Source organism: Rhincodon typus, chromosome 34, assembly GCF_021869965.1.
Source record: "Rhincodon typus isolate 14 chromosome 34, sRhiTyp1.1, whole genome shotgun sequence".
NCBI lineage: Eukaryota > Metazoa > Chordata > Chondrichthyes > Orectolobiformes > Rhincodontidae > Rhincodon > Rhincodon typus.
The window spans coordinates 8613017-8629582 of NC_063365.1; the positions used below are offsets into that span (position 1 = coordinate 8613017).

The 16566-nt window shown below is 42.1% G+C and overlaps 1 protein-coding gene across 1 annotated transcript in view; it reads right to left on the bottom strand.

The window, feature by feature from the left end:
• The window catches only part of LOC125486845 (tyrosine-protein phosphatase non-receptor type 20-like), a 141924-nt gene that overhangs the window by 112230 nt on the left and 13128 nt on the right, over positions 1-16566 (bottom strand). Inside the window, exons 5-7 of the mRNA XM_048616180.1 lie at positions 5954-6028; positions 4984-5045; positions 4519-4680 (exon numbers count right to left, since the gene is read on the bottom strand). Coding sequence (XP_048472137.1) covers positions 4519-4680; positions 4984-5045; positions 5954-6028 — 299 coding nt within the window. The remainder of the gene's footprint in view (positions 1-4518; positions 4681-4983; positions 5046-5953; positions 6029-16566) is intronic.

The following is a 16566-nucleotide window of genomic DNA, read 5'->3' on the forward strand; positions in this document are numbered from 1 at the left end:
AGACAACAAGGTGCAGGGCTGGATGAACACAGCAGGCCATTTCTGATGAAGGGTCTAGGCCCGAAACGTCAGCCTCTCTGCTCCTATGATGCTGCTTGGCCTGCTGTGTTCATCCAGCCCTGCACCTTGTTGTCTCGGATTCTCCAGCATCTGCAGTTCCTACTATCTCTGATCCACCATGTGCTGTGGTGGGATTCGAACCTGGGCCCCAGAATGTTATCTGGGTCTCTGGATTAACGGTCCAGTGAGGCCATATAATTCACTATCTGTGTCTGGTTTGAAATTGAATTCAATCTCTCTGATTCACCCTTCTTTCTTTATTTAGTTTCCAATCTTTAAATCTCATTGTTCACCAAGACGTTGCCCTGTTTCCCCCCTGCTTGCCATTATCAGGGCACACTTCCAGCAACTTTGTAGGGAAAACTGTTAAAACCTAAATGTATGTAAGTAAGTGTGACCAAGGGGGCACATCATGAGGTGTCCCATTTCAGAAAAACTCAGGTGATTAACTTTAACAATCACAAACTAAGATGGAAATGAGGTGCTGAAAAATGTTGATGTACCAATGCTCATATCCCATACCAAAAGTATATAATACATATAGCACAGGGATAAAGGTACAACGTAAAGTTTGGTTCTTCAGCAAGTTATGGAAAAATGTTGTCAATTTCTTGACTCAAATTAATTGAAAACCACTCATTGAAAACCATTTAACACTTGGCTTAGCAGATATCAACAAATAAGTAGTCACACAAGATTATATTGCTGCTGCTACTTTACTTCCCTTGCTTGACACATACAAAACAAAGTATTCAGAGTCATGTTCACAATAACCTTGTGGATTTGGCTTCAAGATTACAACAGTAATGGGATTCAATGGAATATGAAAGAACAGAGTTTCAGAATTATAGAAGAGTTTGTATCGTATTTTGTGGTCATAGCTAATTCATAGTAAATACATCCTCTTTAATTAAGTTTAGATGTCAGTAAAAAGGATCACAACCATGTCTTCGGAATGTTGTGTCAAATCTTTATCCTTCTTTATGTTCAGTTTGGTCCCTTCTTGTTGTCACTGATAGCATTGTGTAGCTTCTGTCTCCTCCAAGTCTTTTACGACTGTCGTTGTTTCTGCTTCAGCCAGTATCTATCTTCTTTTCCTTCCTCTGATGCAAGTACTTATTTAAATTATTGTACATAGTCCACTGTCTCAATTGTGCTTAATCAGTAACACTAAGAGAGCAGCCCTACAGTCCAGTAGGACTATGGTGACTTCTCTATTAGAGGGCGATATGGTGGCTCAGTGGTTAGCACTTCCGTCTCACAGCGCCAGGGACCTCGGGCGATTGTCTGAGTGGAGTTTGCACGTTCTCCCTATGTCTGTGTGGGTTTCCTTCAGATGCTCCAGTTTCCTCCCACCGTCCAAAGATGTGAGGTTAGGTGGATTGGCCATGGTAAACTGCCCATAGTGTCCAACGATGGGCAGACTTGGTTGGTTAGCCATGGGAAATGCAGGAATAGGAAAAGGGGCACTGGGTCTGGGTGGGATGATCCTTGGAGAGTTGGCATGGACTTGATGGGCCAAATGGTCTGCTTCCACTCTGTAGGGATCCTACGATTCTAATTGCCTGACCCAAGACAGCTCAAAGAAGTGATGGCTCCTCATTTCCTTAGGACTGGACATTTGAATAATGAGCAAAACTTTGGCCTTGCACCAATAGCCAGCCCAACTGTGATGCACAGAAGCAAAGAGGTACATGCTTATCTGTGTGTAGAGGTAAGTACTGCTTCAATCTTTATGAAGCTCCAAAATGGGTTTTAAATTGAGGTTAAGAAGTGAGCAGTACTACGCTGAAATTAAATGAAGGAACACTTAGTGTGGCTACAACATTTACTGCAAAGTGGTGGAATGGAAAAGCTCCACTTTGTGGTGGCTGGTAAATAACTGTAATACTAGATAGGCTGGGTAAGACTAGTACTTCAGGACATGCAGGCGAGGATACAAGTGCAAGAATTTGAAAGGACTTGTGAACTGGCCAAGGAAGAGGTGCCTCTGTGGTATAAGTTGTGGCTCAAGAGATGGATTCCCCATGGTAGCCCTTTACGAAGTGAAAAAAGCAGTAACAGTTCTCCTCTGAGACGTAGTGGATAGGTTGAAGCGAAGCCAATAATGCACATTTGGGATCTGTACATTAAGTATGAGGAAGAGAAGTATCTGCTTTCCTTATCCCCATAGAAACCACTTGTCTTTCCCAGCATTAGGAAATGGCATTGGTATCTCAAAATCAACCCCAATCCAACTTCAATGGCTGCAAGTGAAATCGTTTATTTAGCTACTCAGAAAAATATGTTTTACAATGCAAATATATCAGCACCAAACAGCAAGACTGATGCAAGAATTCCGATAATTAAGAAACAATGTTTACAAAAAATAACCAATTTGAAAACCAAAAGTCGAGTAATAACACTCACCTTTACGAAGCCTAATCAGCTAGGCCTGATCATTCCCACTCCACTACAACAGTTTCAAATGCACAAGAAAGGCCAATGATGAAGAGATAGTAAGAAAGATCCAGATTCATCAAGGGAACCATTTACATCAAATTTTGAACTTAATGTGTTTTACACTGGCCCTCAGCAAAAGTTCAGAAAGATCGGCCCATTTCTTCTACGCAAAATGCAATGAGCCAACTGTAGACCAGATTTACAGCTTCCAGCTCCTGGGTAGTGAATCCAACATTTGTCATTGCATTTCCTTTTGTCCGAGGATATAAATGATAGCTTTGACTGGTAAATACCAGATGGTGCCTCTCTCTGAGCTGACTTGCATCCTTGTATGTCTGAAGTTTGGCTTGTGCCACAATTATTGATAAGATGGATGACATGGTGTCTCAGTGGTTAGCACTGCCACCTCACAACAACACTATCCCAAGTTTGATTCCACCCTCGGGCGACTGTCTGTGTGGAGTTTGCACATTCTCCCATGTCTGCGTGGGTTTCCTCCGGGTGCTCTGGTTTCCTCCCACAGTCCAAAGATGTGCAGGTTAGGGTGGATTGGCCATGCTAAATTGCCCACAGTGACCAGGAATGTGCAGGCTAGGTAGATTAGCCATGGGAAACGCAGGGTTACAGGGATAGGGTGGTGGGAGGTTCTGGGTGGGATGCTGCTTGGAGGGTTGATATGGACTCAATGGGCCAAATGGCCTGCTCCCACACCGTAGGGATTCTGTGATTTGCCATGGCAATACAGAGAAGAGTCAAATAATTATAAGGAATGCTTTAACCTGATCCTAGCTATTGGCTTTTTTCCTATTTTTTATACAAATCCCTTCAACAATAATGGGAAAAGTGTGGATATATATCTGCATTGTGAAAATTTGCAAAGCTTTTTGTCATTTAAAACAATCTTCTGTTAGATGCAGAGTGCACATGTGATTTTAAGTATCCAGTCAGCACCACTTCTAGTTTTCCTACTGTACATAATGCTGCAAAGTTAACGTTTTTTTTAGGAGAAAAGTTTTGTCCGAGATGAAACTCTCAGGACTGATTGCGTTGTTTACCAAAATAAAACTGATCCAAGTCTAAGTGTATTCCCCGTGTCTAAATACATTCCTGAATGCATTTTACTGACTACATTGTGCTACCTTTCATGTAGGTGTACCAACTCGAATGACCAGATTTCTAGCAACAATTCAGCTCTATCTCTTATAATAAGTAAATCAACAATACAGATAACATGAACTTTCCAATTGATAATAAATACATAAAGGTTAAAAAATATAGAGATCGGATCATCCACTACCACCTGAGGAGTTATCCTCTAACTTTACAATGACATGTAACTGTAAACCAGATTTAATGTACAATAGTTTACTTTATGAATTTTGTGCGTTTTCAGTAGCAACCCTATTATTGTTCCTGATTGCTTGCTGCATCAGTGATTAGCAAAACTCTACAAAAACCAACACAAGCAGCCTTTCCCTGGTGACCTTCCACCAAAGTTGCAGCATGAATTTTGGAAAGTTTGAAAGTTTTCTCGGAATTTTTCAAATACTGCATTGGTAGCACATTAAGGAGGCATCCCAGAGCCTCAACAAATGAATCTAGGCTGATCATCCAGTACAATTTAGACACGAATGTTGCACAGTCGAGATGTTTTCAGATGAGATATTATGTCTGTCCTATCTCAGATGAATATAAAAGATCCCATGGCACTGTTTCAAAGAAGGTTTGAGGAGTTATCTGCAGCGTCTTGGCCAATAGCAATCACTGAACCAGTATTATTAAAGGCAGATTCTTTGAGGATTATTATATTGACGTTAGTGGGATTTTGCTGTGCACAAATTGGCCATTGCATAACAGTGACTGCACTTCAAATGTAGTTCAATGGCTCAGGACCTCCTGAGATCATGGGAGATGCAAAATAAATGCGGGTGTGATCTTTGTCACGAATCATGTGAATCAATTGATTTGCAACTCAGAGCAACCAACTGGTGGGTTTTAGCAGCCAACAGACATTACCTGCAATAGACTGTCTCGCACTTTCAGTCTCCCATCCAGATCTGCCACACTGCCTGGGCTAATCGCCTTCACAAGGGCACTAGTTCCGTTGTCACCACCCACCAGTGCAAAGCCCAAACCGCCACATGCTGGTTTTTCCAATTCAATGTGGATTATAGAGTTCTGCCAGGAGATAAAAACAGTAGCTGTGGTTTAACTCAGCACCTCCAGAATAGTACGGGAGGCGCGAGTCTTCGGTAAGGCTGTGTCCTGTTACTGAATTGACAAGACAATTAAATGTGAAAGAACAATGACTTGCAATATACACAGCATTCAGCTACAGTTGACTGCTTACTTCACAGAGCAACTTTGCACTGAGGAGTGTGTGCAAAATTGCATGTAAAATATTGTAAAATAATAACTCCTACAGCTATCAGGAAGAAAGTAGCACTGCACTTATAAACATGAATTTAAAAAGCAAGATACCTCAGATTCTGCAGGCAGAGTGGAGTTAGTATGAGACTGCGCATAATCTGCAGATTGTTTGCCTAAAATTAACAAGAATAATGTAAATTAAGGACTTTTCAATGGGAAAACTGCTTATGTTCATAACAGATCTAAAGGAGGAAAAACAATCCAAAATGATTCTTAGACAACAAGGTGTAGAGCTGGATGAACACAGCAGGCCAAGCAGCATCAGAGAAGCAGGAAAGCTGACGTTTCGGGTCGAGACCCTTCTTCAGAAATGGAACCATTTGGCCTGCTGTGTTCATCCAGCTCTACGCCTTGTTATCTCAGATTCTCCAGCATCGGCAGTTCCTACTATCTCTGTACCAAAATGATTCTTGTTTTTTTTTCTTTGCAAGGGTCAAATAGATAGATTGAATGCTTACACAAAGTAGCACTCAGCAATTTTAAAGAGGATACAAATTTATCATTAGTTGAATATTCATCTGCATGCTTTCACCATTGGTTTACCATCTATAATTTTCCCTTGAGGGAATCTTTAAAAGCCCTGAATACTTAACACAAATATTCTGTGATAAATCTGCATTATAAACCACAGTAATTAATTCTTAAAACACGCACAATGCATTAAAAATCACTTTTCTTACCTCTGTTAAGATTTGAATAACTTACAATGTTGTAGTGATTCAGATTTTTTCCAGCTCCGTTTTATTCTTACCTGCTGATTTTTACAAGTACTTTAACAACCTGTTGTTCTTCTGTTTCCTGGCTTTCTGTTACTCAGCAACCCCTCAGTGCAGGAGGGTTCGGTCAGTCACTGAATCAGGAGCAGAAATGCCCTCTGAAACCACAGCTGGAGGCAAACAGCTTGATAATAATTAATCACACAGTTTAATGGACCCAGAACTCAGCTAGTGCTTTCAGAGCACAGCTTGGTTACTGATGTGGAGAGAAAAATATAGTTAAAACAATGGAAAGATTCCCTTACCGTCCAGAGTCCACAGCTTCTCTCGTTCAAGCTGGCTTTGTCTCTCTTTGGACGTCAGCTTACGGTCAGCGAAGCCTTAAATTTACAAAGAAAAACATACATAATTCACCACTTGTGCAAAAAATTGAGCTCATCAGAGACAGGCACCAGAAACCCTTCCTCTGAGCACATTCTATACAGATTGCTCCCAGTGGCTCATTGGAAAAGGCAAATGAATGAGGAAACTCAAATCTCTTACTCCAGTTCTGTAGCTCCCTGCTTTTAATTAAGCAAGCATCAGGTACTTGGCATCAACTTTTCAGTCACTGTTAATTTCCTTTTAAGAAATTGGGGTGGCTCAGTGATTAGCACTGCTGCCTCTCAGCACCAGGGAGTGGGTTCGATTCCACCCTCGAGCAACTGTCTGTGTGGAGTTTGCACATTCTTCTTGTGTCTGCATGGGTTTGCTCCCACAGTCCAAAGATGTGCAGGTTGGGTGGATTGGCCATGGGAGATTTTGCGTGATAGGGTAGGAGGTTGATGCTTTTCAGAGTGATGGTGTGGACTCAATGGGTCAAAATGGCCTGCCCCCACACTATAGGGATTCAATGATTGTAAATTATTTTATTGGATGATTCCACTAGGAGCAGTAATAATGGTTAAAGATATTATTTATCAGCTGCATTTAACACAACCTCTTCAAGTGTTTACGGTATTTATGTAGATCAGTCCAGGAAGGCATTGTGACAGGACACAACCTGAGAGCTTCCTTTAGACCCCAGCATTTCACCAATTGAGCTTTCTTTTACTGTCCTTCTGAGAAACAAGATTTGAGGTGTGTCGATAATGTTCTGGCTGTTCATGTTGGGGGCAGATCGAATGGACTAGAACAGGATTTATCCTGTTCTATCAATCGTGTGTGTTCTTGCAATAAATACTAATGGGAGATGACAAGTGTGCTGGAGTGAGGTAAATCCTCACCATAGCTCACACCAACATGATGAGCAATCTGGTAGATTGACAGTCACTGTCCGCTTTCCTGATAAGGATTTAAGGGACACGCTTGGTTTGGTGAAATGGTGGAAAGCCACTTGGTAGTGGAACAAAAAGAGGCTCTTGACATAAATAATTTCTTGTGAAATAACAATTAAACATGAATTACATTAATATGATAGACATTGTTTCAAAGGCAATGAGGAAGACCCAGACAGTAGGTCTTACTCCTTTGAGATCCTGAGCTGGTCTCCCACAAATTCTATATGTTACATCATAATAGACAGTACTTAGGCCATTTCTCGCATGGACCTTACACCTTTATTCAACATGTGCCAGTTCCTTGTAGTTCCTACCATTATTAGACCTGGGCCAGGGGCTTGCAGATCTGATCTCAGACTGTGAGTTGATCTAACCTCATTCCAGACACGTTAATATGGGTGTCAGAGTCATTGCTGGTGATGGTATCCCTCTGACATATTGTTAAATGGAAATCCTGTTTTCTGACTAAGATGGATCTGAAAGGTCAGGTAGCTTGTTTGATATAGAGCAGGCATTTCACCAGTGTCCAGATTCTAAGCCATCCATCAGTGAATACCAGCAACATAGAGAGATTTGTGGTTTATTTACCTGTGTTGTTGTGGGTTACATAATAACTGATCTACTTGTTTAGAACAACAAGTGCACAGATGTCAAAAATTACTGCAATGTACAATGTGCTTGGAGATGTTTTGATTTTAGATAGCATTGTTAAATGGTTGAGATAGGGAAAGAGAAATAGAGCAATCTCACAAACAGAATATTCACACTTGCCTTTTAGTGCTAAACATTTCTTAGTTTTCTTTCTGCTTGTAGCTCCTGGAAATTAAGATAATAAAAGATAAGAATACAGAACAGTCATGAAGGAACAGATAGAGGCAAATAAGGGTCACAAATGCAGAGTGTAATAGAGTCATAGAGCTGTACAGCACGGAAACAGGCCATTCGGTCCAACTTGTCCATGCAGATGAGATATCCTAAGTTAATCCAATCCCATCTGACAGCATTTCACCCATATCCCTCTAAACCCTTCTTTTCATATACCCATCCAGATGCCTTGTAAATGTTGTAAATGTGCCAATCTCCACCACTTCCTCTGGCAGATCATTCCCAACACACACCATCCTCTGCGTGAAAAAGTTGCCCCTTAGGTCCCTTTTAAATCTTTCCCCTCTCACCTTGTACCTAAAGCCTCTAGTTTTGGACTCTGCTACCCTGGGAAAACGACCTTGGCTATTTACCCTATCCATGCCCCTTGTGATTTTATGAACTGCTATAGGTCCCCCCTCATCCTCTGATGCTCCAGGGGAAATAGCCCCAGCCTATTCAGCTTCTCTTTATAGCTCAAACCCTCCAATCTCGGCAACGTCCTTGTAAATCTTTTCTGCACCCTTTCAAGTATAACAACATCTTTGTTATAGCAAGGAGACCAGAACTGAACACAGTATTCCAAAAGTGACTTAATCAATGTCCTGTACAGCCGCAACATGACCTCCCAACTCCTGTACTCAATGCACTGACAATTGTCACAGCCTGTCCTGATTACAGAAGGAGAGAGAAGAGCCTACAGATGTGCTACTACCACAGATAGTAACTCCAGTGCTTTGCATGCATCTGAATTTAAAGAATCCTCATGAGGTTTGCCACAAAAGCATACTTGGGATTAAAATTAAACGGCACTCATTTTTAAACCCTTGGATCTAATGCTATTTGACGCATAGATAACTATTCCATCACTGATATTTGCAAACTGCTTAAAATAGTTGATAATGAATATTTATAAGGATATCCCCATTGATAGGTGCTCACTTACGTCGGCAATTTGGATAAATTCTAGAATAACTCGGCCCCAATGTTTGTTGAATAATTCCACACCCACTCCCCCAACCCCGCGCCCCGCCCCAGCAGGGAACACATTCCATTTTACTGAGATTTTGGGGTTTGGATATCAGTGTTTCCTCACAGGGTTCAAGCAGGACTGGACAAGATCTAAGGGCGGAAAACCTTTTCAAAAAAAAATCAGTCGACTGAGCGATTCACAACCAGACAATGATGAAACGCATTGCTATGTCCAAGTAAGAGTGGGCTATTATCTCTTACAAATGTAGCTAAGAGGCATCACACACTTGTGTGATACACAATACCAGATATCACAATCAGTAAATGTTTATATTTTGTAATTTAGTTGATAGTGCAATTCATAGAGTCATAGAGTCATACAGCACAGAAACAGACCCTTTGGTCCAAACAGTCCATGTCGACCATGTTCCCAAACTAAACTAGTCCTATCTGCCTATGCTTGGTCCATAAGCATCCAAAGCTTTCCTAATCACAAACGTATCCAAATATCTTTTAAAAGTTGTAACTGTACCTACACCCATCACTTTCCTTGGCAGTTCATTTCACACATGAACCACTCTCTGTGTAAAAAAAGTTGCCCTCATGTCCTTTTTAAATATTTCTTCTCTCATCTTAAAAATATGTCCCTAGTTTTGAACTCTCTATGGAAAAGACCCTTGTCATTTTCCTTATCTATGCCCCTCATGATTTTATAAACCTCTATTTGGTCACCCCTCAACCTCCTACGCTCCAGTGAAAAAAGTCCCAGTCTTTCCAGTCTATTTTGATATCGCAAACCCTCCATTCCCGCCACCATCCTGGTAAGTCTTTTCTGACACTCTCTCCAGTTTGATAATATTCTCCCTATAACAGGGCAACCAGAACTGGATAAAGTATTCCAGAAGAGGCCTAACATCCTGTACAACCTCAACAATGACACCCCAACTCCTATACTCAATGGTCTGAGTAATGAATTTTAGTGTGCTAAACACCTTCTTATTCTGCATCTTTCGTATCTGAAGTCAAGTCAAAGAGTACTTTTGTTAAAATTTCCTTACTTTAACAAGTGTAAATGATGTTTACTGGTTCTGTCCAGCATGACAAGCAGGCCAGGTCTCCCTCCCTCATGGTCACACTGGTCCAGACACTAAGAAGGTATATTCCTGTGTTTATTGCAACCACTCCACAGTGAAAGATCACTTCAGGTGAAAATGAGCTGGAACTTCCATCTGGCCTGAAGATAGTTCAGAAACTGTCACACCGTTGGAAACCTGGATGCCAAGACAAAAATGCAAGCCTCCAACTGGGTTCCAGTTTTCCTATAGCGAATTGTCTAAAATCACCTCCTTTGTCCACCTCACATGAAATTCATTCTCATGAAGCTGCTCCAGATGTGTTCCTGAGCAGTCACCAGAGCAGCCTAGCAGCATGAGAGGCCGAACTCAATGATTTCCAGTGCCAACATCAGAATTGTCGGTTTTAAATTGGAAGAGTTTTTCGGTGTGAGGTGCTTCTCTGGAATGTAGAATATTTTCAAAAAAAGTGTATTTCTCTAGAATCATGCAAAACAGGAGGCTATCCAGACCATCAAGTCTGTATGATCTCGAACAATTAGTCCCAGTCCCCTCATCGTCTCTTGATCCTGAGGGGTCTTGACAGAGTGTATGTGGAATGGACAGTTCCTGTCTTGGGGAGCCTAGAACTCAAAGTCACTGTTTCAACGATAAACGGTTACCCATTTAAGACAGAAATGAAGGTAATTTTTTTTCCAGGATGGTCATAAGTCTTTGGATCTCTCTTCCTCAAAAGACAATGGAAACAGAGCCTTTGGATATTTTAAAGGCAGCGTTAAGTCAATTCTTGATAAGACACAAGGTGAAAAGATTTCCGACATAGGCAGAAATATGCAATAATCAGATCAGCCAGGATCTTGCTGAATAGCGGAGCAAACTCGAAGGACTGAATAGTTTACTCCTAACTTATACATTCCTTTTTATTTACAGACACTCCTAAATTTTTGGCAAATAAAAAAAATTGGTGATCTTCAGGTCAATGGCTGCCAACATTACCAACAGAGTTGGTGTTTGGAATTGTAGCTCTTGAGGGAATACACTGTTCTGGAAGCAACTGGCACCAACTCCTTTATATTTGGCCATAGACAGCATTAAAATATAAAGGTGAACTCATACGACAAGAAGTTAAGCTATGACACAGGCTGATGACAACTCTGAAATTATGGAATGAATAGCTGACCTAACACATTCAAGCATGAGTGAGAAAAGCAATGAGTTCTCACAGAGAAAACACAGTGTGGAGCTGGAGGAACACAGCAGGCGAGGCAGCGTCAGAGGAGCAGGAAAGATGACGTTTCGGGTTGGGACCCTTCTGTGTGTTCCTCCAGCTCCACACTGTGTTATCTCTGACTCCAGCATCTGCAGTTCTTGCTATCTCTGAATTCTTACAGGCTGTCCTCAGAAACAGTTTGATTGCTAAACATCAAGGCTAAGAACAAATAAATTGATCTCCAACACAATTTCTTTCTTACTTGTAAAGCAAAACCGAGAGGCACCAGGCACTGAGAGGAATGGCATGGAGCTGTCGTCAGTACCCACCCACACAATGAGGCTGTCTTCAGTGAGTGAAGCTTAAATTACACTCCCGTTAGCACTGTCAGAGCTCACACAGCTCTATCTCATTTATTTCACTCCAGAAGAGATGACAGCCTCCTCGTGGGACAGATTCGAAGCAGTAAAACCCACTTCAACAACCTTCCTCAAAGAATAAGACCTCGCTAGTTAGTGCAGCTGATTAGTCTGAGCTAAAGCTATTCCAACTCCTATCTGAACACTTGCTGATTTCTTCCCCAACAGCACATTACAATTATATTTGCTTCAAAACCGGATTGGATGGAACTAACATGAAACATATGTTCAACAGCTTGTTTTCTATTTCATAATATGTCTAGTGCAGTGATTGTAACTAGTTGGACCTCATAGAATATGAGTTCCTTGATGAGGGCTTTTATTCTGGTCCAATCAGGGAGCCCTGGCTGACAGATATAAACAGGAGTGTCAGAGATTCCCGAAACGTCAGCCTTCCTGCTCCTATGATGCTGCTTGGCCTGCTGTGTTCATCCAGCTCTACACCTTGTGTCAGAGATTCTGTTCACTTCAAGAACTGGCTCTAAGGGAACTAGATCAGTGTCAAGTTACTACGCACATGTAAATAAAGGGCGACTTGATGATGGGATACTGACCTCTACAGAGTTATTTTATTGAGCATGCTAACCTTTTCTAAATTGCCAGTTAAGCCTCATTTATAAACTCATTTATGCACTTTCAGAAGGAGCCTTGGAGATGGTGTAGAACAGATTCAGTTGAATGGTATCAGGCAAAAAGGACGTCAGCTGTTTTGTAAAGGGTAGGTTGTGCCTCACAAACCTTATTGAGTTCTTTGAGAAGGTGACCAAACAGGTGGATGAGGGTAAAGTGGTTGATGTGGTGTATATGGATTTCAGTAAAGCGTTTGATAAGGTTCCCCATGGTAGGCTATTGCAGAAAATACGGAGGCATGGGATTGAGGGTGATTTAGCAGTTTGGATCAGAAATTGGCTAGCTGTAAGAAGACAGAGGGTGGTGGTTGATGGGAAATGTTCATCCTGGAGTTCAGTTACTAGTGGTGTACCTCAAGGATCTGTTTTGGGGCCACTGCTGTTTGTCATTTTTATAAATGACCTGGATGAGGGCGTAGAAGGATGGGTTAGTAAATTTGCGGATGACACCAAGGTCAGTGGAGTTGTGGATAGTGCGGAAGGATGTTGCAGGTTACAGAGGGACATAGATAAGCTGCAGAGCTGGGCTGAGAGGTGGCAAATGGAGTTTAATGCAGAAAAGTGTGAGGTGATTCACTTTGGAAGGAGTAACAGGAATACAGAGTACTGGGCTAATGGTAAGATTCTTGGTAGTGTGGATGAGCAGAGAGATCTCGGTGTCCATGTGCATAGATCACTGAAAGTTGCCACCCAGGTTGATAGCGTTGTTAAGAAGGCGTACGGTATGTTAGGTTTTATTGGTAGAGGGATTGAGTTTCGGAGCCATGAGGTCATGCTGCAGCTGTACAAAACTCTGGTGCGGCCGCACTTGGAGTATTGCGTACAGTTCTGGTCACCGCATTATAGGAAGGATGTGGAAGCATTGGAAAGGGTGCAGAGGAGATTTACCAGGATGTTGCCTGGTATGGACGGAAGGTCTTATGAGGAAAGGCTGAGGGTCTTGAGGCTGTTTTCGTTAGAGAGAAGAAGATTAAGAGGTGACTTAATAGAGACATACAAGATGATCAGAGGATTAGATAGGGTGGACAGTGGGAGCCTTTTTCCTCGGAGGGGACATAGCTTTAAATTGAGGGGTGATAGATATAGGACAGATGTCAGAGGTAGGTTCTTTACTCAGAGAGTAGTAAGGGCAGGAAATGCCCTGCCTGCAAAAGTAGTAGACTCACCAACTTTAAGGGCATTTAAATGGTCATTGGATAAACATATGGATGATAATGGAATAGTTTAGGTTAGATGGGCTTCAGATTGGTTTCACAGGTCGGCGCAACATCGAGGGCCGAAGGGCCTGTACTGCGCTGTAATGTTCTATGTTCTGTGAGTGGAGAGGCTGGGATAGTTCTCCATAGGACAAGAGAAGGTTAAGTGATGATTTAACAGAGGCATTCAAAACCATGAAGGGTTTTGGTTGAATAGGCAAGGAAAATCTGGAAAGATATTTGATAACCAGAGGACACAGATTTAAAATAACTGGGGACAGAATTAGAGGAGAAATGGAAACATTTCGCACTATGTGGCAGGTAATGATGAGCTAAGGTCCACTGCCTGAAAGAGTGGGGAAGAATATTTCAAAAGGGAATTGGATGAATGCTTGGGAGGACTTTGAGGGAAGAGCAGAAGAGAGAGGCTGATTGAGTCGCTGTTTCAAAGAGCCAGCACAGGAATAATGGGTCAAATGGCCTCATTCTTTGCTCTGTGGCCACACTCTCTTGATCTCACATTCAACTCTAACATCAAAACTCGAACCCCTCTTTCAATGCATCAGTATCTCATTGTAGAGATAGTAGAAACTGCCGATGCTGGAGTCTGAGATAACAAGGCGTAGAGCTGTATGAACACAGCAGGCCAAGCAAGGGTTTCTGAAGAAGGGTCCAGACCCGAAACGTCAGCTTTCCTGCTCCTCTGATGCTGCTTGGCCTGCTGTGTTCATCCAGCTCTACGCCTTGTTATCTCAGACTCTCATTGTAACCTTGTCTTCTGTAATTTTGTTCCTATATTTCAGATCATGCCTTTCTTTTCCTCTGCTCCAAATATGCCACTTTATCTACTTTTCCTCTTCACCTTTCACACTCCTTCTATTCGTAGAAGTTCCAGTACAGCTGAATAAATCCCATTCAGGTCTTTGGGTTTTAACAAGAGCCACTTCCTCATGCTTTTCTTATATCCTTTATGATTTTTAATTGCAAATGTTTATTATGGATGTCTTTATTTGCAGAGTCTTTTGCTATTTTGCCAACATTTTTGACTTTTTTTCTCTTTATTCATTCACAGGGATGAGGGCGTCACTGGCCAGGAGTCAACCACATTGCTGTGGGTCTGGAGTCACATGTAGGCCAGACCAGGTCAGGATGGCAGTTTCCTTCCCTTAAGGAAGGAGAGGGAAGAGATATTGGTGAACCTAATACTGACAATTAACAATGGATTCATGGTCATCATTAAACTATTAATTCCATTTTTTTTTATTCCACCATCTGCTGAGACAGGATTCGAACCCGGGTCCATGGAACATTATCTGGGCGTCTGTATTAACAGCCTGGCAATAGTACCACTAGGCCATCACCACCCCCTGAAGATGTTTCTTTGAATTTTCTGCCTTTATTTTAGCTGTGAATTCCCGAATCAATGCCCCTTTGTTACTGACTGTTGAGCCTGTGTTAAACCCAGGTCTATCACCCATTCAGTCTCATTCCACTGTTCCTTCAATGCTGCCGGGTCAAATTCCTGGAAGACCTTCCCGGAAAGAGCTGTGGGTGTATATACACCACATGGATTACAGGCAGTTCACCACCACCTTCTCAAGGGAAAACTGTGATCGAGGGTAAAAGGTGAGCTTTTTCCTTGCCAATGTAATGAAACCTCCACAAGTTTTAAAGAAAGGGAAATTAAAAGCGCTCCTGTTGAGGGCTCCATGATGCTGTATTACCAGGCTGTCCCTCTTTCATCCTTTTTTTCTCTATGAAAATCCTGCAACATTTTGCAGGAGTCAGTTGCTGGCTCCCAGAACCCAAAAATTTGCTTTGAATCCTCGATGTTCCACCTAACAAAAGCTCAACAGTCTCTTAATAGCACTCTTCTGATTAGGAGCAATGTCAATAAATAGGTTAATTTGATCTTTCAGGATGTCATTATTGCCTTGAACCCACACAAGGCATGTAAACAAAATTAAATGGCGGGACAGAATTCCTCACCTTAAAGGGGTAAATCTCAGCCGAACAATGACAGTTGCAGAGGAGAAATGAGTAACTAAATGGGATGAGCAGGCCTCAAGGTATTTTTCAGCTCATTTTTCCTGTGGTGATTGCTTCTCGGGCTGGTTTTATTTTGTATGTGTGAATGCATTGAATGTCACTGATTTCGCAAGGCTCTAGAATGTTTGGAAAACTTTTTGCAGCAGTTGTGAGGACCCTGTGACAGCGGTGTTGGTGAGGCACAGAAATCCCTGAACTTAACTTCAGAATGTGTGTCCCCACTGAGGTGAGAGATAATGCACTGCCATTAAATATCGCCTGGGAGACCTACCTGCACACATGCAGTTATATGTGTAGTGACATGTAATCTTTGTAAAAACGTTTGACAGTATTTGAAATATCCAAAGTAGTAACCATTTCATTAACATCAACTTTGATAACTGACAGTGGTTGACGTTAAACTAGCTTCTTAATCCCAAATATTTTTAAAAATTGAATTCAAATTTCACCCCCTGCCACAGCAGGATTCAAACATATGTCTGTAGAGCGCTAGCTCGGGATTAATAAATGACTAGGTCCAATGATATCATCACTAGGCCACCATCACTCCTCAGAATGTTTTGATCTGTATTTCATTGATCCTGGTGGCTTCCTCCATGCCTGAATGCAGTAGACTGTAAGGTGAAACATTTAGAGGGCTTTAACTCAACTAGCAACACAGGAGAAAAGAGATAATGTGAGTTGAAAGGCTCACCCCAACATCAAGGCAACCAGATGCAAGCTGCATTTTGAACCAGAGAGATTGCTTGGCCCGGGGTCACAGTGGTGAGAAGGGCATTACCTGTGAGATCCTTTTTGTGTGCCCAGACAGTCTGCACCACCGCACACTGCCCTCAATGTGGCTGAGGGGGCAGGTGGTAGAAACTATCACATACCTCCGACTGGAATGTGCCTTTACAAAGGAAATTCTGGAGAGAGATGCAGTGGTTTGTGTTGAGTTCTGTGACGCAGGACTCTGTGTTCGAAGGGCTGTTCCCTGGGACACACACCAAGACAAACATCAACTGCACCTGGAGGACCGTCAACTCGGTGGAAGATGCTCTTTGGTCTGCCCAAAATGTGTTGGTCTTCCAGAGCAAGGAGTTGACCCCGACCAAGTATTGCAGACTGGCACATTCCAAGGTCTAGGTCTACATGCTGAGGGATGCACTAAAGCTTGGGGAAGCTGCTGCCAAGGTGGGGAAAGA